The 22,151-nt window shown below is 38.5% G+C and overlaps 2 protein-coding genes across 2 annotated transcripts; both read left to right on the top strand.

Annotated features, from left to right (window-relative positions):
• The first annotated feature begins 117 nt into the window (after positions 1 to 117).
• Positions 118 to 11,664, top strand: rab3db (RAB3D, member RAS oncogene family, b). Its single transcript, XM_058049760.2, has 5 exons — positions 118 to 576; positions 3,978 to 4,214; positions 9,693 to 9,811; positions 9,970 to 10,094; positions 11,058 to 11,664. Exons 1-5 carry the CDS (start codon positions 571 to 573, stop codon positions 11,243 to 11,245), a joined length of 675 nt encoding a protein of 224 aa, XP_057905743.2. The 5' UTR covers positions 118 to 570; the 3' UTR covers positions 11,246 to 11,664.
• Positions 11,665 to 15,810: 4,146 nt separating this feature from the next.
• On the top strand, positions 15,811 to 21,341 carry epor (erythropoietin receptor). The gene is made up of 8 exons (XM_058049771.2): positions 15,811 to 16,009; positions 16,093 to 16,234; positions 17,044 to 17,210; positions 19,109 to 19,260; positions 19,623 to 19,779; positions 20,041 to 20,131; positions 20,222 to 20,309; positions 20,921 to 21,341. Exons 1-8 carry the CDS (start codon positions 15,907 to 15,909, stop codon positions 21,338 to 21,340), a joined length of 1,320 nt encoding a protein of 439 aa, XP_057905754.2. The 5' UTR covers positions 15,811 to 15,906; the 3' UTR covers position 21,341.
• The last annotated feature ends 810 nt before the right edge of the window (positions 21,342 to 22,151 follow it).

The raw sequence follows: 22,151 nt of genomic DNA, 5'->3' as shown, positions 1-22,151 counted from the left end.
CAACTGACTCGTCAAGAGGGCATGAAAAGAATCTTGTGTGAATCGGGTACTCCACTTAACTGTCACAACAAGTTCCACCGCCTCCCTCGAATTGTCCCTCGTTTATCCACGTCATGATATGTTACCTGACTTCCTTTTTCGAATTTCGCTAGCAGTAACAGGAGCGAGTAATTGAACGAGTTAACACAGACGAGTACCCGTATGTCCCGATTCAGTTCAGGGTTAAACACATCCTTACTAGTGCATGAACGAACTCTTTTTTCGGGGGGGCGTGTGTGTAGTTCTCGCACTGTGAACCAACCAGCCTGTCGAGCGTCTGTCTTACACACACACACACACACACACACACACACACAGCCTCAGGTGGCTGACGGTTGCTTCACTTTCCACATTAACTGAACCACACACACACACACACACAAGGAGCTCCAGCGGCTGGGATCCGGAAGCTAGCACAGACCGCTGTATTGCTTCGCTCTTGCCGGTGAAGAAGTCGACTTTTCCGGGTTCCCTTTGGTCCTGAACTCGACATCTCCCCACTGGTGGAGGGAAGATAGCGTGTTCATCTTTATGACGGTATGCTGCTTCCTTGTGTTATTTTGTTATTTCCCTGCACCCTCTTCCTGTGGGTGTGTTTGACATCAACATAAAGTACATTTTGTGGGTGTTTTAAATATTATTTACAGGGTAAAAAGCTGGCAAAAAGTGAGCAGACTGGCTTTAGAAATGAATGTTTATGGCTCCTCAGTGTTTGCTCCCTTTAATGAGAGAACAGATGTGACAGCAGACACAGGATCAATAATGGCAGATAGACAATTCCTAGGGGGGGTCAGAAGCAGGCTCTTCCTGGCTCAGCAAACAGCCATCAAGCTCTTTTCCTGGAGAAAATGCAACTCCTGTGCACCTTGAAGATAATGGTGTAGCTGCTTTTGACACATTGCATATATGTTAGTGGGAAGTTGACAGCCACAGAATGAAGCAATATAGGAGGATGCTGAATGTCACATCGCAAGCAACAAGTGGATGCAAATGTCTCATATGAGGTACTTGTCTGTAGGCCATGTGAGGCGCACGGTAAACACGAAGGACGTGTGACTGGGTTAACCTCAGGCTTAGGATGTGCTGATGGGAACACATGAGGAAATGTTAGTTTTAAAGCGGGCGGATCCACACTCAGAGACCTTTTAACACATCATGTGATGTGGGGAATGTCTTTGGGGGATTAAGAAGACTTGAGAATTGGAGGTACTATTTCATGCATTCCAGAGAGACAATTTATGGTAATGGTTTTATTTCATTTGAACATGCATCAGATTACAATTGAGTGATCACATAATCAGTTCACAGTTCCACATGTCCAAAAGGAGTAGGAAGAAGCAAAGCTTATTAAATCCTACCCCTCCATCTGGTACTTTTACAATCAGTAACTGTTACATTTGTTCACTTCCTGCTTTCCTAGTATAGTTTTTTTTATAATTTTTTAAATTATTTTTTCTTGTTTATTTTTAAAATTTTATTTTTTATTTTTATTTTGTTTTGTGATTTATAGGTTGTGAAGGTGTTGTTTTGTGTCTATTTGTGCAAACTGCCATTGCAACATCAGTCGGTGCACAGGCTGGAGTGTAGAGAAAGTCCCGGAAACAATGCACAACACAGGCAAATATGTACAAAAACTTTTTTTGTTTTCCCTTCATTTGTTGCAAAAAAGTTCCACAACACTGTAAACTGCAGCAATCATAAAATACAGAGTAGCGCGCATCCCCATACATTCATGATTCAGCATTCACTGCACCACAAAACAGCAGAAAATACGTCTCATTCATTTATTAATACAGGGCATGGTAATTTCGGGGAAAAAAGCCCACAATTTTTACATGTTTTTTTTTTTTGTCAAGCATTGTGATTTCACACTCTGGCGGTCTTTGAAAGCACCATAGTTGTGTTACCGCAAGCAGTGTGGATTATGTGGAGAAATGCCTGCTAGCCTCCAGTGCTAGCCTGATGACCAGGCTAAAGGCTACACTGTGACTCTTGGTTCTCTTGGTTCTATCTATTATCTTATGTTATCAATTATTAGTGTTGAGTACCTATACATAATATCCTTTAAATGCGTATGTGGGGTCTATATCGGGCTGTAGTGTGTTGTGAGTGAACAATGGCAATTGAAGAGAGAAGTGTTTGTATCAGTGCCGAATGTACACCCTCTGCATATGTCTGAATGATGTCATTTGCATTCATGCTGATATTGAAAATGTCTTGCAGTGATAACAAGAAGTCAAACTACTCACAACTACTACTTTCCTCCAGCCATCACATCAAATGGTTTTGGCAGATCCAATTCCTCCAATCTTGTGTACTACAGATATCGCTGGCTTGCTCCGGAGGTTTCCTTATGGCCAGTTAAAAGCTGAACTAACTAGCCGCTTTGGCCGCTAATGGGCCTCGCTGGCAGCTGAGTCCCGGTTTGGTCTCCACGGAAACGAGTCTCATCAAAGAGGGAGGCCCCGAGCCGCATTGATTGATCAGCAGTTTGTGTAGGGGCGTGGAAGCTGTGATGAGGTCTGCTGATACAGAAGCCACTGATGGACAGATGGCCGAAAGCCACTGTAATTTGTGTGCACGAGTCGCTTCCGCTTTAATTTGGAAAAATCCAATCCCAAATACACTTTAACTTCTGGACTGCAACAGCAGATTGATTGTGGTTCATTTTACGACTGTGTTTTGGAAACTCTTCATCTTTGTAACTCTTATCACTGAAAAACTTTTAACATACTATTATTGTGGTACCTTTTAAAGTATCACATATCCTTTTCCTCCAGTATTATAGTATTATCTGCAAAAATGAATCAATGATTCATCCATATTCCAATTATTTTGGTATTTTTTTATTATCCCCTGATTTCAGTCTCTCAAATTAGATTTTTTTTTTAATGTCCTTAGCCGTTTTTTAGGCAAAACAAGATCTTCACACACAACAGCTTAATAGTGACTGACTTTTTTGCCTCTTTCCTGACATGTTGTGACTGTTATTTTTATATTGATTCAAAGAAAAGAAAAAAAATATGATTATTAGTATGAACTTCTGTTGCTGCTCTTTTTTTCCTCAATTTTTGCTTAAAAGGTTCTAAAATATTTCAAGCTTCTTCCTCAACTTTATCCCTATCATATTTTGATTTTTCCCATAGTATTCTAACTTTTACAACATATTTCTTTTCTTTGATATGTCAACTCTTTGCTACTAAAATTATTTTTCCTGAGTTTATTTTGATAAAATAATTTTTTTTTCTAATATTATTTTGACTTTGTTTTCATAAAATTCCAGCAGTTTCTTTAAGTTCTCCCACTCATTTCAACTTTCTTCGTGTAAATTTTCTATTACCTATTTAATCTCATAATATTTTGACTTTATTCTTGCAACATTACAAACATTTTCCGCTACCGCATTTTCCAAAAATTACAAATTAATTAATTGTTTTGTCGTAATATTACGTCTTATAAAACTCATAATATGACAAATATTGTTCTCATGAAATTACTTTTTTAATGTTAGTATTTTTGGAAATATTGTGTTTTGTTAAATTTCTTTTTTGGAATGTAGTTGTGGAATGAGCAATAAAAAAAAAAGCAGCCACGGTGCCCCAAAAGGCCCCCTGGTCGCACTTTGGGCACCCCTGGTCTAGGGCCTAACCAATGACTCACTTGATCAAACCAACAAGCAAATTAAAACAATGCTAAAAACAATTAAAGCTGCAGTAACTTAAGCTGAGCTGGTCCACCAGTATTATAGACTACCAAAGTAGGCGCATTACTATGGTATATGTATGATTTATTGTTACTTTAAAGACTATATGAACATTTTAAATGGAAGATATCAGCAAAAATTACTCATAGATTGTTATTACTCATACGGATTTGTGGATCCTCACAGCAGAAATGATTTTACCTTCTATTTAAATTTTTGTCTCTTCCCTCTCTAGATGGCGTCAAGTGAGTCGCGGCTCCAACAGCCACCATCCCAGAAGGATGCGGCTGACCAGAACTTTGACTACATGTTCAAGCTGCTCATCATTGGCAACAGCAGCGTGGGCAAAACCTCCTTCTTGTTCCGATACGCGGACGACTCCTTCACTTCGGCTTTTGTCAGCACCGTGGGCATTGACTTCAAGGTCAAGACCGTCTTCCGCAATGACAAAAGGATCAAACTGCAGATCTGGGTGAGGGTTTTCTTCTTCTCTTTTGTAAAATACAATAGAACACATGCACATCTGGGCTAATATTGTTTTTTTAACTCTTGAGCCATGCATTTTCTTTACACCAGAAGCTTTAAAGTCAACATTTTTAGGACTTGTTGTGCAAAAAAAAACATGACTTCCTCATTTTAAACAGACCCTTATTTTGCATCTTGATAGCACATTAAGAAAAACCTGAGTCATGTCACTTTTTTAAGCAGCAATCCTCTCTTGTTTATGTTGAAAGGACATATAATAAATTGGAGTAAATATGCTCGATTCAACACAATGCTAATTTCCATTCGATGTAACGGGTCTGAAACGTTAGCTAAGTTGGCGAAAAAACTTTTAGAAGAAGAATAGCGAAAGCTACAGTAGCTAGGTCAGCTTAGTTTACTGGTGCATGCTAATGCCGCTGTGTGCTCAAAGTCTATGAGTTGTGCCTTATTCCTTGCTAAGTCATTGGCTACCAAAAACATATGTAATGTGTCTTTTAGTTTTTTTTCGCGCAAGAGGCAAAAAGAGGCGATGATGCAACTGCACAACAGAAGAGATCATGTGTAGTGCAGTTTTAAGCTGCAAAAACGTGCCTTTCATAAGAGCTCGACATGCATTTTTCCCATGTAATGGAGCGATCCACGGCAACCAGGAAGTGAAAAAGCATGGAGCCGTGTAGCACGCACAAGGGAAATTTTCATGCAAACGCGTACACATACACAGTTCAGGTCCAAATGTGAAAATTGTAAATAGTTCATGGTGTTATTTTCATGTAAAACAACCATTTTTTGTGTTGTTCATGGCGTGGCATAATTGTTAAAAGGGACCTAACTACCTATAAATGTAGTTACAATGTTGTATTCTCATGTTAAATAATGTCAAAGTCTCAGATAATGAGATTCGCGCATTTGGAAGTGAGCCCTGAAAGAAGTTTAGGATGGCTCAAAACACTCGGTTTCAAAAGGCGGGGTAAAACTATGCCTTTGTGATGTCACAGAGGACGGACTTCCTTATATGGTTCATAGTTAGGAAGCATTTTGAGCGTGTGACCAATCACAACAGAGTGGGCATGATATGAAACACGAATGAAAGGAGATACAACTGGAATAGGTGCAGGTTCTGGAAGATCTAAAACGTTTTCTGTGCGGGTTATTGTATGTAGCTGCTCTATGGGAGTCCACAACTCAATACAAAGGGTTGAAAAATGAGCATAATAGGTCAAATTTAAGGTATTTGGTTAGTGAAGTGAAAGTTATGCTTGAAAATATAATTTCACCAAAAGCTGGTTTCCTCCCTTTTTTAGTCGGGAACTGATATTTTCCTGAAACGTACCCATGTTCCACTGTTGATTACTAAAGAACGGAAAAAGGTAGAAACATTCCGTTTGTCGGACCGGATGAGATTTGTATTATTTGTCCATCAAACACCATAGACAAGATATGATAATATCTGGGTATTAATGTTCAATTCCTCCCACCCTGCTTGATATACATTGATAAGACTGGTCAAACACATGATTCACTTGAACTAACAATATGTGAGCGACTGCATTGATCCCCAGGAGTTGACCCAGACATAGATCCCACACCAAAACACACAAACACTTTCACGCTTTTGTAAAATGATGCATGGAAGGAATTGTGTAAAACGGTTATATTACCGTATGTGCGTGTCAGGTAAATGCAGTATGAAGGATTTCTGAGAATGTGGGCTTACTTGTCGCCCCGGTTCTGTTCCGACTGCTGGTGCTGTTTCTTGGCACACAGGCTGGTATTTCCCTAAGTTCAGGAAGCAGAGGAAGTCTCCTATCAACATGTGCCACAGCCATATTGAAGATGGAGTGCCACGGTAGCTTGTATTTCAAGGGAGTGAACGTGTGTACAGAGGAGTTTGCGTGCATGATCAAATCCACGCCAGCTCCCTTTTCAGAGATGTCACCAGGTTTTTTGTTGATGATCCCTCCCCGCCAGCTGCTAGTCAACCGCTTTGTGCATCACGGAAACATGCTAGACTGATAATGCGCCACATGGCCCTTCTGCGCCGGGGAGTCATGTACAAGTGCATGTACACACTGTGTGCACACTGTGTTACATCCTTTCTCCCTGGCGTGGAGATGTGTGTTCTGATCTCTGCGCAAACACACACCTTTCACACACACAGAGCGTAAACCCAACTGCACATACACTCACTGACCACAGCAGCAACAGTAGCAGTGTTTCCCATTCATTCATTCATTTACTCATGAACACATTATAATGGAGCTTGTCGTTTCAACTCCATACACTAGATGGCATCATAGCCCTACTTCTTAACATACCTCATACGCACCAGAGAACGTTACAGTGTTGCTAATTTACCATCTTCACACCGAGGGGACGGACATGTTTTCATGTGTTTCATACCCTCCCTTTGAGTTGAAGTACTACTGAGATATGTATATCTTAGGACACCAACACAGGGTTGTCCAAAGTGCAACCCCGGGGCCATTTGAGGCCCACAAATGTTTATTGTATTGGTCTGCAGCACACTCTAAAAATAACAAGATAACTTAAAGACAACAGCAACAAAAGTAGAAAAAGAAGCAGTCATTTTTACAAGAATTAAGTCAAACTATGAGGAGGAAAAAGGTAATGCAGGGGTAATAAGGTGTAGTAATATTATAAGGTGTAATATTATTAGGAACAAATTAATAAAAATTTTAATGTTTTGAAAAGTAGGTTGGGAAAAAGTCAAAATATTATGGGAATAAAGTTATAATATTACAAAACTAAATGTATGTTTCCCTTTTCTGTGCATGATAACACAAGAAAAAGAGTTAATATGAGCACCTATTTCAACTATGAGACCCTCTAAGAAAACCTCTAACAACGTTGCATAGTTACAACAACAAAAATAGAAAAAGAAGCAGTCATTTTGACAAGAATAAAGTCAAAATATGAGGAGGATGAAGGTAATGCAGGGAGGAGAAAAAAACGTCAAAATTAGTTTTTTTCAAAGGTGTAATATTATGAGGAACAAATGAATAAAATTATGGGAATAAAGTTAGAATATTACAAAAAATTCAATTTCTATGCATTATAACAAGAGAAAACAAGTTAATATGAGCTAGCTAACAATACACGACATTGGGACACACCTATTTCGACTATGAGACCCTCTAAGAAAACAACGTTGCATAGTTTGATATACATGCTGTGATCATGCATTAATATGTACACTGATTGATACACTTATGCTTGTTCTGTCAACAACAGAAAACTAAAAGACAACAACAACAAAAATAGAAAAAGAAGCAGTCACACCTATTTCGACTATGAAGCCCTCTAAAAAAACCTTTAACAATGTTGCATGGTTTGATATATATGATGTGATCATGCATTAAAACTTATGCTAGTTCTGTCAACAACACAATGTCTGCTCTCCTTGGGATGGCTGTATCTTCCAGCACATTCAAGGCTTGTGCCCCAGTCCTAAGCTAAAGAATATTGATGGCAAACGAGCATCTTGTTGAGTCTTTGTAGTGAAATTGAGAGCTAGGTATCCACTCCGCCGTCTGTGAATGACGCTGAAACTAGCGGTTAGCTAGTGTCGTCCCTCTGCAAATTCTAAAAATGTGATATTATTATTCATATGCTATGTATTTGAATGGTGTTTTAGTGTCTTTAATGTACAAAATGTTTCAAAGTGGCCCTTCTGAATCTTTTTACTCTTTTATTGTGTTAAATATTTCATTACCTTCAGTTCAATGCTTTCAAAACAAATTTCAAGCATCAATAAGAAGCTAATAAAAAGAATATACAGTATGAAGCTACTGGGCGGTGACACTTCTCTCCGTTGAAAAATCCCGACTGTCATGGAACATTCGTACCCCAGAATGCCCCCCGATGTTACCTGGACAACCCTCACCTCTTGACTGTGTTAGGAAACATCAGACAACACACACGCCCCTGATGCAAATGAAAGACATGTTACCAAGTAACCAACTCCATCTCAGCCTCCCCCTTTTTTTCTTTTTTGTCCATGTGCAAATACACAACATCATTTCCAACTACGGACTCACACGTCACGTGCAAACGGTTCTTTCTTGTAGTTCCTAACTCTGACTTCTTTTTCTGCGACTGTAACGTGTTTGTTATCAGTGCAAGTTGATGACCGTGTAAGTTAGATGTTCTGGTTTGATGAGAGCACACATGATAGTGGATGGAGCACTTATCTAAATCTGATCATTTTGTTAGACTCTGCTCTTAAACTGGGATTAGATATGAAAGCATACAACTTCCCAATACACGTAACAACAGGCATATACAAATTGAATGTGCAGCCAGGGGCCAGACTTAACACAAAAACACGGGAAAAAAAATTATATATATATATATATATTTTTTTTTTTTTTTAAACAAAAAGCCAAATATAGGTATTTACGGGTAAACAAATGTAAATATTTGATACAAAAACTGTAAAAAGGGTTGTCAAATAATGTTTTTATATTATATTAATCACAGTTTGCTAATTCATTTTTATTAATCACCTTAATCACTACTATGTCAGAAATATGCCAATTTTTACGGTATTTTATTGAAAGAAAGATCAATTACAACATAGAAATATTCATAATAGTACGTATTAACAGCTCCAAATGAACTGAAATGCTAAATCAAGCTAGAATACAGCACACATTTCCCTTAGAAGAACATTTGAATCACACTTTAACTGTTTTTTTTTTTTTTTTTAGCAATTTAAGTTCTGTGAGCACACTTAAATTATAATTTCACATGAAAGAGTTACAAAATCAGTGATAAGTTGATACATTTATTGATTTTCTTTTTATTTCGGCTTATTTACATCACAAATACATAATGTTTGGAGTGTCAGTGAATGCATCTCGCGGTGGTCTCGTGAAAACAAGGAAGTGTTGTTCGGATGATGAATGGACGATGAAGACATGTTTGTGAGTGAAAGATACATATACGGTGTTTGCACCGCTGTTGATGTGTTCAGGTGACAATAAAGTTATAAAAGAACGTCAGACTCTGTGGGGAGGCAACACTGTGAAGCCGTCATGATAATATGTCATCATTATGAAGGAAAATTAACATAATTAATAATAATGAAAGAAAATTAATATAATTAATAATAATGAAAATAATATATAAAGGTACCCCTCCGTATCTTTTTGATTTTTTTTAGTGTGCAGCCCTCAGTGGAAAAAGAACAATGCAGCACAATAGCAACGGTTGAAGCAATAGTGCCCCCTTGTGGTGTAAAACAGGTGAAACCTGAAACGGTCCCATTGAATTCAAATGTCCATTTGGACAAGCATCACCGTAACCTCCCTGCTTGCTCTTATCTTATCTTGTGGTTAAAATGGTTGACACTGTAAGAACAGAAAAAAATGCCTATTTTCAATAAATGAACATTTTATTCAATCAGAATATTATGATTTCCAATGTACATTTGTGTTTGCAGGACACAGCAGGACAAGAGCGCTATCGGACTATCACCACGGCCTACTACCGAGGCGCCATGGGATTCCTGCTCATGTATGACATCACCAACCAGGATTCCTTCAGCGCCGTTCAAGACTGGTGGGTTAGCGATCAACTAGTTTACAAACATGAATGTTACGTATTCATTTACTGCTGTTTACACACGTTGGATTTGGATACCTGTGTGTGCTTTATGGCTTTGCGTGTGGATCGTGCTCTCGGTTGGTGTTTTATGACCATGTTAATGTGTTGTACAGGGCGACGCAGATTAAAACATACTCATGGGACAACGCTCAGGTGATCCTAATCGGTAACAAGTGTGACCTTGAAGATGACAGGCTTATTCCCAGAGAAGACGGTCAGCGTCTGGCAGAGGAACTTGGTATGTAAGCCTCCATGGTTGTGAATGTTGAACATGGTGCTTGGATCTTTTAGTACCTCTGAGGTAGAAAACTGTTTCAGACAATGGGCGATAGATAATAAAGGATTTTTTTATTAGTTGTCGTAGTATCCACTTGTTGTGAGGAGTTGGAGAATAGTCCTGCATGAGACCAACCGCTACATGTTTCTTGCAACTGCTGCAACATTAAAAAAAAAAAATTCATCACACAGCAACTTAACACCCAAAAGGTATCTGTACCAATATGACTTTCATTCATTCATTCATTTTTTACCGCTTATCCTCATGAGGGTTGCGGGAGTGCTGGAGCCTATCCCAGCTGTCTTCAGGCGAAAGGCGGGGTACACCCTGGACTGGTGGCCAGCCAATCACAGGGCACATATAGACAAACAACCATTCACACTCACATTCATACCTATGGACAACTTTAAAAATAGAAAAACAACAATTCAAAGTTTTCCCGTAGTGCAAGCAGCATAGAAAATGATGGATGGTGCTGCAATACTGTTTCTGTCCACCAGAGGGAGTCAGATGATCCCAGAGAGAGGCTGACGTCATTGCAGCACCCTAATGAATGTAAAAGTTATTCTATTATGGGAATAAAGTAAAAATATAAGAATGACGTCAATATTATTACGAGAAGGAAGTTGAAATAGTTAAAAATATAGAAATAAGGGAGGGGCGGTTAGTAAATAATGCAGTTCATACAAACAATAAGCTTTTTCTATCACAAAGTTGAGATGCAGTTTTTCTTGACATATATATAATTTCTTAGAGTATCGCTTCACAAAATACCAAAGTGTCCCTTCTACCCTTTTATTTTTCACTTTGTAGCCTTGGGTGGAAAAAGTTTGGACACCCCCTTGATGTATGTCGACGTCGACAGGGCTAACGCAGACTAACGTAAACAGGGTTTGACTGTATTTCAATATCTTTCCCCATCAGGTTTCCAGTTCTTCGAGGCCAGTGCAAAGGACAACATCAACGTCAAGCAGGTGTTCGAGCGACTCGTGGACGTCATCTGCGACAAAATGAACGAGAGCATTGAGGGAGACATAAGCTTAGTGTCCAACCACAGGAACCAAAGCCTGAAAGACTCGTCTTCCGTTAACAATGGAGGCTGTGCTTGCTAAACCTCACACACACTAAATGCCGGTAATCAACTTCTCTGTGCCTCCAACTGCGGGAATGGCTGCTCCTTTTCCTTTTCTGTTCACTGCAGCCACACCCAGCACTAAGGCTGAGATAATCATCATCACTGTTAGAGACCCCAGCTCCTCCCCGTAGAAGGCCCTTCCTCTTCTTTTCTTCTGAAGACTCAACCCATGTGCTCTGTGTTGGGCTGACAGTCCAATAATACAACGAAAAATTGTCTGAAAAAATTCTGCCATTCTGAAAAAAAATGCATTTTGATTGATATTGTCAGAGAGGTATTCAGTTAGCATCATATATAGGATAAGATGTATAATTGTACTTTGATATGTACCGCTTTATAATGACAGTACTGGAATGTCAAATATTTATCAAAGGATTAAACATAAAGAGAACTGTATCACATTGTCATTATTCACAGATGGAAAGATGTCATATGTAATGTACTACACTGGTCACTAGGTGTCACTAATGATACACTGATGAGACAATAGCCACTGTAGGAAGTACAGCCCAGTCTTAATATATCTTATTAATGCCTTACATGTGTTAGTATGTCTAGTATATTGAGCAATACAAGTGTAAAGGGGTGTTACGTATGTCATGTCTAGAGGGCTCTAATAACTGTAAAAAAAACACATTTATGAGTATTACAAGCAGGTAACTACAAAAATGCCTCATTTATAAATGAGGAATTCCATACGGAAACAACTCTTGCATTGGATACATATTACCGTATTTCCTGTATTGACAAACAAGTTCACCGAATTCCCGATCTCATTCCACATAATAGCAGCGTATTTGTCCTTGTCACAAGCCTAGAGCACCCTCTGGTGGCTGTCAACAATAATGTTCACTCATGTTAGTCAGTATGAATTAACATTTGAAAACATGTTTCATTATTATCTATATTTTGATGTGGAAGATTTGCTGTAATCTAGTTTAACTGGGACCCAATTAGCTAACGTGTTCCAAAAACAAAGTAAATATTGTATGTGTAACTGCAGACCTCCGACCAACAAAAATCAATGTTATGTGGATATAGCTCGATTCCGATAAAGGTTTCCTTAGGCTGTTATTAGTCTTATTTATTGTGTGCTTTTGATTCTTATGGCCTTTCTCTCAGGAGTCACAGAAAATTACAACACAGAGTATGTCAAGCTCTGTGAGGAAGTGGTTAAACACTGGAAAAACTGTCACATAACTAGCCGCTGGGGGAAGCATACAGTAAATCATGTGGTCAATCATATTTCTGTGTGTGAAAGGAAATGTGGCCACTTGTGTTGATATTACAAGAGCTGCATTCAGGACACACGTACAATTGCACGTACAAAGATACTAGTTTATCAGGCATGTATTCATTAAACTCTACTGTGGATCCCCACATATTTGTGATTCAGCATTTGCTAATTTAATATCGAAATAAACAATTTGACACTAACATACAGGCAAAACAATAACATTCCATACAGATTTATCACCCGCAATGCATGCTGGGAAGCCCATGCACACACTTTCCTAACAGGAAGCTATCCGGCATGTCTCGTGGGTTATAAAAGAGTATTATTTTGCATGTGGAGTATGTTGATACCCACGGGTACATTGTGTTATGTTTGGTTGCACTGTGAGTAAGGGAGGCGTTTGGTTGCACTGTGAGTAAGGGAGGCGTTTGATTTGATGACCTCCTGTTGGGTTGCGTATCCAATTTCACACCAAAACTACAAAAAATTAGCAGCAAAAATAGAAAAATCAGCAGTAATTTTAAAAGAATAAAGTCAAAATATTAAGACAAAAAGTTGGAACCGAGAAACAAACAAAACACAATTTTTGCAAAATTAAGTTGCAGGAAAAAATTATATTATGGCAATAAAGTAAAAAAATGATGAGAATAATATGAGAATAAAGTCATAATATTACGAGATTAAAGTTTATAAATGCGGATGTGCGTAACATTAAGGAACAGTTGAACGATTGATACAACGCGTCTGTCTCTCAGCAAATGTAAAAACACAACTGAGATTACTTTCGGTCGGTTTGAAACAGCCATTTCTAAAGTTTTGGGACTCCAGCAAACCACAGTGAGAGCCACAAATTCACAAATGGCAAAAACATGGAACAGTGGTGAACCTTCTCAGGAGTGGCCGGCCAACCAAAATTACCCTAAGAGCGCAGTGATGACTCATTCAAGAGGTCACAAAAGACCCCACAACAACATCCAATGAACTGCAGGCCTCACTTACATCAGTTAAGGTCAAGAGTTCCGAGACTAAAAACCACTGCTGAACAAAAATAACATTAAGGCTAGTCTCAATTAACACTGCATTTCATAAAAAGAACATCATACAAACAGTAAAATATGGTGGTGGTAGTGTGATGGTCTGGGACTGTTTTGCTGCTTCAGGACCTGGAAGACCATAAAATCCTGAAGGTGACCTCAAGCTGAAACCAACTTGGGTTCTGCATCAGGAGAATGATCCAAAACACACCAGCAAGTCCACCTGTGAATGGCTGAAGAAAAACCAAATGAAGACTTTGGAGTGGCCTAGTCAAAGTCCTGACCTGAATCCTATTGAGATGCTGTGGCATGACCTTAAAAAGGCGCTTCATGCTGGAAAACCCTCCAATGTGGCTGAATGACAACAAGATGAGCGGGACAAAATTCCTCCGCAGCGCTGGAAGAGACTCATTGCAAGTTATCACAAACGCTTGATTGCAGTTGTTGCTGCTAAGGGTGGACTAACCAGTTATTAGGTTTGGGGGCCATCACTTTTTCATGTAGGTCCATGTAGGTTTGGTTTTAAAGCTGCCTTTTTTGTTCAGTTGTGTTGTCATTGACTAACATTTAAATTAGTTTGATGATCTGACACATTTAAGTGTGACAAAAATGTAAAAATATAAGAAATCAGGAATGGGGCAAACACTTTTCACACCACTGGAGTGTCCATACTGTATGTCAACATTGGAGCACAAATCTAACAGGAAATTTGCCTTTTCAATGTTGTTTTCCACAGCAGAAATAACGAGATTAACATGTGTTTGGGGGCCATTTTCAAGCAGGGCTTTTGTCTTTCTTGTGTTTTATCTACGGACCCAGCTATACCACAGTCGTTTCCTCACCTTCCCTTCCCTGCCGCCACTTCCCTCTGCTAACCCTCCACTTTTCAAACTTATCTGAATTGTTAGTCCGTCGTAAAGCGCATCTTTTCTTGCATCAGTCCAGATTTGACTCATCTCTAATGATGTAAGGAGGCGCGCAGTTGCATTTGAACAGACCGGGATGGGTCGGCAACCTATCAGGGTGAAGAAACAGCCTCGTCTGCTGCGCCGATAACGGTGGTCAAACGAAAGACAAGGCGCGTAAGCGATAAGAAACGGTTTATGTTTGCTTCTTAAGAGGGTAAACAGTGCGCTGTTTGATGCACTGCATCAGTTAGAAGAATGGAGGCCAGTTGGCAAGGGAGGAGGGACTGTTGTAATGACTCTCTCCTCAATTGCCATTGTTCACTCGGGACACAATTCAGGTTTAAATACTAAATATGCATCACACACTTATTAACTCATTCACCACAAAGACGTTTCTATGCATTTTTATGAACCTGAACGCCTATCACAGCACACAACTATGGTGCATTCAAGGACTGTAAAACAAACTGCAAAATCTTAATGTTTGACCAAAAAAACATGATCAGTGGTACATACAGTCTTGTATATTTTACCAGTATTATCACCTATTTATAAATTATTATCACCTTATGGTAAATAAATTTTAATAAATAATATTTACTGCAGGAAAAAAGTAAAAAAAATCTGCACATATTTATTATATTATTGTTATTTATTAATTATTATTGTTGATATTACATTCATTATAAGAACTATTATTTTCTATTTATTAGAAAATATAATTAAATTAAATTATTAATTCATTCATTTTCTACGGCTTATAAATTAAATTAAATTAAATTAAATTAAATTAAATTAAATTAAATTAAATTAAATTTCATTTTATTTTATTTTATTTTATTTTATTTTATTTTATTTTATTTTATTTTATTTTATTTTATTTTATTTTATCATTAGCAGTAGTACTATTACATGCATTTTAAGTTGTATTTATATATTGTTGAACTCTTGTTTAAACCACTTTTTTTGAATTGGTTACATACAAGTTGATTTTAAAAAGTATATATATAGTATATTAGCTAAAACCTGTGTTTTATGGTCATTATAACCATGATCAACAAATTAAAGGCAAAAATCATCAATACTGCAGTAAAAAGTCAGTATCAGTATCGCTGGTATCGAATCGATACCAACATTTGCAGCATCGCCCACCCTTACAGAGTCGTAAATATTTTTTTTTTTACATTTTCAAGCGTGCTCTGGTTCCTCCTCTTCTACTCTTCTGACTTTTAGGAGTCAGTAAACATCTCTTCACATACCTTATCGCTGAGGAGCAGCCGTCTAACCGTGTTGCTCTATCCATGGTATCTAAAGCCCAAACAGGACAACCTCCTCACCCCCCCCCCCACCCCCACTCACTCAAACACACACACACACACACACACGTCAAGCCTGTGTGTCAGTTTGCGCTCATGTTGTGCACAACAACACTCTTCGTTTTCACGTAGAAGACAGGAGGATGACATGTGATCACCTGAGAAGATTGCTGGTACTTTCCGCCACGGTGTGCGCCATGAGGGCAACCTCCAGCGTCCAAGTTGGGCGAGATTTTGACAAGAAAGGTAAAGTTTCATTCTTAAATATGCACCTTTCAAGTGAGAGGATGAAAACGTGATTTTTGTCTGCACGCGCCACAACCACGCAGTTTCTATCATGCTGAAAGAAGAACCAGGAACACCAAAATGCTTTGCAGAAGGCAGGAAGGACTTCACCTGCTTCTGGGAGGAGGAGGAGGAGGAGGAGAATGCTGGTTCTGTGGATCAGTACTCTTTCACATACAACTACCAGTAAGAATTTACTGTCTTATTCTTTATTACTGCAACCAAACGGCTGTTCATGCTTTGTGTGATTGATGATAAGTTTTTTTCCGCCAATAGAAATTTCCTGTTAGCAGTTTCCTGTTTAGTGTTTACTCTGAAAGTGGGTGCCTTTGTATCCCGGAAGCACAAACTGATCATAAAGGTTGTCATTATGAAGTTATTAGAGCCCTGGAGACATAAAATAACACTTTTATTATTCTTAGTTTATCTATTATTATGGCTTATTGTTGATGTTATTACATTTATTTTTATTTTCATTTTCATTTTCATTTTCATTTTCATTTTCATTTTCATTTTCATTTTCATTTTTATTTTTATTTTTATTTTTATTTTTATTTTTATTTATTCATTCATTTTCTACCGCTTTTCACGAGGGTCGCGGGTGCTGGAGCCTATCCCAGCTGTCTTTAGGCGAGAGGTGGGGTACACCCTGGACTGGTCGCCAGCCAATCACAGGGCACATTTATTTTATATTTATATTTATATTTATATTTAATTTAATTTAATTTAATTTAATTTAATTTAATTTAATTTAATTTAATTTAATTTAATTTATATTTATATTTATATTTATATTTATATTTTTATTTTTATTTTTATTTTTATTTTTATTTTTATTTTTATTTTTAGCAGTAGCAGTAGCAGTAGCAGTAGCAGTAGCAGTAGCAGTAGCAGTAGCAGTAGCAGTAGCAGTAGCAGTAGCAGTAGCAGTAGCAGCATTTTATTTTCCACAACCATAATGTTTGCCTCAAAACTTTTTCCTATTTCCCCAACAGAAACGAAAACAGCAGCAGATGCCTACTGACGGTCCACCGTGCACACAGTGGGAAGAAGCTGATCGTCTGCCACCTGAATCAAACTCAGATGTTTGTCCAAATGGACATTGAAGTTCACCGGGAGACAAGGCTGATACACAATCGGAGCCTCCTCGTTGAGCTCGTCTGTAAGTTGTTTTTTTTTTATGTGATTTTTTTTATACATGTGAAAGTCCGTGGTTATATTGTTAGTGTGGGAATAATTAGTACAGTGAAAGCTCTGAGGTGGAACATGATCCACTACAGATTTGTTGCTCTACACAGGGGTGTTGAAACCACTGATTTCTATTGACCCTACAAATATACAGTCATTTAATAAACACAATTTTACAAGAATAAAGTACAAATATTAAGGAAAAAAGTGGTAATCTAACAAGAAAAAGTCTGAATTTTACTAGAATAATATTCTGATTTAAAACTTCAGTAGTATAAAGTTAAAATAGTAAAGAAAAAAGTTGTAAGAAACAAACAAAACAAAATAAAGTTGTCATTTTTCGAAAATGACATAGCGGAAAAACGTAATATTAATAATTACCGCTTATCCTCACAAGGGTCGCGGGGGGTGCTGGAGCCTATCCCAGCTGTCTTTGGGCGAGAGGCGGGTACACCCTGGACTGGTGGCCAGCCAATCACAGGGCACATATAGACAAACAACCATTCACACTCACAGTTGCCAATTAACCTAGCATGTTTTTGGAATGTGGGAGGAAACCGGAGTACCCGGAGAAAACTCACGCATGCACGGGGAGAACATGCAAACTCCACACAGAGATGGCCGTGGGTGGAATTGAACTAGGGTCTCCTAGCTGTGAGGTCAATAATTTCACATTAACTTAATATTATAAGAATAAAGTCGAGTCCAATAATTATCGGCCCGATGCGATATCGGTATCAGATTTTTTCCAGATCATGAAAACCAATATTAAAAATTCTCCACCATAGGAGATATGTCATCTTACACATATTGGTATCGGCTGTTATCGGTATCAAAAATTGAGAGTTGGACAATATCGGCATATCGGTTTTTCAGCAAAAATGCCAATATCAGATATCCCTGCAATAAAGTCAAAATATTAAGGAAACAAAGTCATAATTACAACATTTACAAGAAGAAAAACTGAAATGGAAAGTTGGAATATTAAAACAAAAACACAGCATAAATGAAAAAAAAAATGTAATTTTACAAAAATAGTCAAAAAAAAAAAAAGAAATAAATTCGCAATTTTACAAGAATAAACTCACTTTATCATGAGAAAAATAACGTAATTTTACTACCATATATTTGAAAAAACTGTTATTTATTGAAAGTCATAAAAAAGTTGTAATTTTGGTAATAAAGTCATAACATGATGAGAAGAACATTTATGTAGATTATTTGAAATATTTGGAAATAATTGAAAAAACAACAAGTGCTGTTCATACCTGAACACGCTTTTTCACCTATATCAAAAATCTGACATGCATTTTTTTCTTGAACTATACAATAACCTCTTAGCATATTTATATGTTTTGCTATAAAATATCACACTGGCCCTTCCAGCCTTGTATTTTCAGTATGTGGCCTACAAAATATTTGGACTCCATGGAATGTCACTATGCATCGCTAGCATAGATAGACAATGAAAGATACATTATTTGTAGCAAATCATTTTCAAACTGGCGGCACAGGCTGAGAGAGATGACGTACAATTTACAGTCATGATGTTGTTACAATGGAGGATAGCAAACGTTTATAGCTAAACTTTGTCAAATTGCTATCATTAGCTGACAACAAACTAACCATATGCGTGCTACGTAGGGCGTACCTTACGTACGGACATTCTCATTGCAGGAAAAGCTTGCTTGACATTCAAAGCTTTGGCGCCATCTAGGCAGCTGGAGGACCCATTACACACACATTCAGTCCCTATAATGAAATAAGTGGAGCAAAAGTCAACAAACAAAAAGCAAAACCTGTAGAATTAATCTGTTGCTTGCTGAGCTGTACATTGACTATTTTTTTTATGGTGTTGTTTATACACGCCAGTTCTGCTGGATCCTCCCGCTAACGTGACTGTGAGCACGACTGGTGAGCAAGGTCAGCTGAATGTCAGCTGGGTGCCTCCTGCCCTCAAGTACATGGATGACAGCTTGATGTACGAGGTCTCGTATGAAACGGTAGAGAGCCACGTGACACAGGTATGATTTCTATTGACCCTACAAATATACAGTCATTTAATAAACACAATTTTACAAGAATAAAGTACAAATATTAAGGAAAAAAGTGGTAATCTAACAAGAAAGAGTCTGAATTTTACTAGAATAATATTCTGATGTAAAACTTCTGTAGTATAAACTTAAATTAGTAAAGAAAAAAGTTGTAAGAAACAAACAAAACAAAATTAAGTTGTCATTTTTGGAAATTAAATAGCGGAAAAATGTAATATTAATAATTTGAATTAAATTTAAATTAAAATATGAGTTTCTATGTCCTGATCAAACAATTACTTTGTATTTTTTGGATGGAGTTTATTACTGAGAAAGGGATTTTTTTTTTGCAGGTAAAGGTGGTACAAGCCAGTTCTGGGGTGATTTTAAGGGGCCTACAGCCAGGCACTAAGTACAAAGCGCGGGTACGTGTAAAGCTGGATGGAATAAGCTACAACGGCTACTGGAGCATGTGGAGTGACCCCGTGTTCATGCAGACGCCACCTGCAGGTCTGGACACATACTACCACATACAACATAAAGATGCAGGGGCCCACTGTGATACGTTAAAAACGTACATACCTTTAAAGGTCTACTCTATCTCCATTTCTGACCACAAATGATTCTATTTTAAACAAAGAAATATTCTTCAGTTTTCGTTGTGCTAATATCTTGATGATGGCAAAATAACGTGGCGATACGATGTGACCCTACGCCGACAATGCACATGCAACCTTCATCTTATGTTGTTTTTAATGCTGCTTCTTCCAGAACTCAACATGCTCATCGTGTTACCTACGCTCGTCATGTTCTTCATCCTACTGCTGGTGTCATTCATTGTTCTACTTGTGTCCAATCGCAGGTCGGGATTTGTATACCACGAAAAAAGTATCCACATCAGCTGATGCTTAGAGGAATGTTAAGATACATTTACCTGCTGTTATCATTTCAGTTTTTTGATAAAGAAGATATGGCCAACTATTCCAACTCCAGATGGCAAGTTTCAAGGCCTATTTACCGATTATGGTGGAGACTTTCAGGTAAGAACAAGGCCTGGGGTCCTGGAACTATAACACAGTGCTAGTAGGAACAAAACTGCTTGTTTACTAAGGAAAACTGCAAGTAATTCACGCACCCATATGTTCATTCATTCATTCATTCATTCATTCATTCATTCATTCATTCATTCATTCATTCATTCATTTTCCACCGCTTTTCCTCACGAGGGTCGCCAATGGTGGCCAGCCAATCACAGGACACATATAGACAAACAACCATTCACACTCACATTCATACCTATGGACAATTTGGAGTCGCTAATTAACCTAGCATGTTTTTGGAATGTGGGAGGAAACCGGAGTACCCGCAGAAAACCCACGCATGCACGGGGAGAACATGCAAACTCCACACAGAGTTGGACGAGGGTGGGATTGAACCCTGGTCTCCTTGCTGTGAGGTCTGCACGCTAACCACTCGACCGCCGTGCCGCCCCCATATGTTCAGTATATACGTATCATTTTTTAGCCACTCTGATCAAGCCTTGGAAACCCAGAGGGAAGCTGACGTCATTGCAGCACCCTAATGAATGCATTGCTCAGACGCTATACCTTAAAATGTTGGGTGATTGATCTTCCATTTAATTCTTGCACAGGAGTGGCTAAAGCAGACAAATGGGGGCCTGTGGTTGACCCCAGCGTTGTTCTACACAGAGGACTATCCCACATCTCTGGAGGTCCTCTCAGAGCTAAGCCTGAACCCCTCACCGCCAACCCCACCCCTGCCACCCAAAAGGTCCAGGGCTTTAGCTCTCCAATGCAGAGAGGAGGATATGCAGAAGGGTCAGGATGGGGTTCTGACAGAGAGATGGAGAACTGCGCTACACAACCACTGGGTGACGGACTGCTTGATGGCGCCACAACAGTGCTCCCAGTCTTCTTTACTGGAGTCTCAGGATGCTTATGTCACCCTCACTGGGAACATCCACAACCAAGACCATAACACTCCTGAGGAGTCTTTGCCCCTTGAGGTGCTTTTTCCCTTGAAGAAGACAGCTCTATCTGAAGCTCACTGATCTACAGACTATCAAACTGATCAAACCAGACTATGGGCTGTGGGGTGAAACTCCAGCTTCTCTATGGAATACCATCCAATGAGATGAGCAGATGACACCGGGGGAGAAGTTATTGATGAACCATTGTCCGGGGTGACTTCTGAGAACGAGACTGCACTGAAATTGATGTTCATCACTCAAACCTGCATGGCTTTGAATCAACTTGAATCAGACTCAAACTGATAAAGACAAAATCAAGTCTTCCGTGATCTGTTCCAATACTTGGAAATGATCATCGCTGTTGTTCTTACTGAACACTACTATTCAGTCGACCGGTTGGCATAACCATCTGGCAACCTCGTGGAAAGAATGAAACTGAGGTCCTGGCCACAAAAAGTTGTAAGAAAAATCATGTCCGCATAATGTCAGATCAGTAAATAGTCACTTCCACACAGGAATGGATGATTGTGTATAAACGACACACCAAAACTATAGAAGAAAGAATGAATGCGCATGAGGTCCGTCATCTTCGTATAAACAAAAATGTCTACTGGGAGTCATGCTAGCTGAATTACTGGCTTTTCTGTAGCAGTAAACATCACTTCTGGTCGTTCCCAGAAAGTACTATTTGCTGGTCCACATGGTACCAACAAAGCGGAATAGTCCGATTTTCCTACCCTGCAAAAATACAATTTCAATGCACTGAAACAATGAAATACTTCACCGTTTTGACCTGAAAACATTCCAGTATGGACAGGCCGTTTTTTCCACAGAAATTATTTTATATTTAAGCGATCCTGTTGTTTAACCTCTGAAACGCTGGAACAGAGTG

Source organism: Doryrhamphus excisus, linkage group LG16 (assembly GCF_037039965.1).
Source record: "Doryrhamphus excisus strain RoL-2023G ecotype Guam linkage group LG16, RoL_Dexc_Guam_v1.1, whole genome shotgun sequence".
NCBI classification, from domain to species: Eukaryota; Metazoa; Chordata; class Actinopteri; order Syngnathiformes; family Syngnathidae; genus Doryrhamphus; species Doryrhamphus excisus.
Note: the sequence above shows the minus strand (reverse complement) of the source record. Positions and strands in the feature narration are given on the sequence as shown.

What these genes read in the sequence shown, in the direction of transcription:
- rab3db (XM_058049760.2), top strand. An exon ending in GGATCAAACTGCAGATCTGG is followed by an intron (nt 4,215 to 9,692) that starts GTGAGGGTTTTC and finishes TTGTGTTTGCAG; the next exon opens with GACACAGCAGGACAAGAGCG. An exon ending in GCGTCTGGCAGAGGAACTTG is followed by an intron (nt 10,095 to 11,057) that starts GTATGTAAGCCT and finishes TTTCCCCATCAG; the next exon opens with GTTTCCAGTTCTTCGAGGCC.
- epor (XM_058049771.2), top strand. Translation starts at nt 15,907, where the DNA reads ATGACATGTGATCACCTGAGAAGATTGCTGGTACTTTCCGCCACGGTG. An exon ending in TAGAGAGCCACGTGACACAG is followed by an intron (nt 19,261 to 19,622) that starts GTATGATTTCTA and finishes TTTTTTTTGCAG; the next exon opens with GTAAAGGTGGTACAAGCCAG. An exon ending in ATTATGGTGGAGACTTTCAG is followed by an intron (nt 20,310 to 20,920) that starts GTAAGAACAAGG and finishes ATTCTTGCACAG; the next exon opens with GAGTGGCTAAAGCAGACAAA.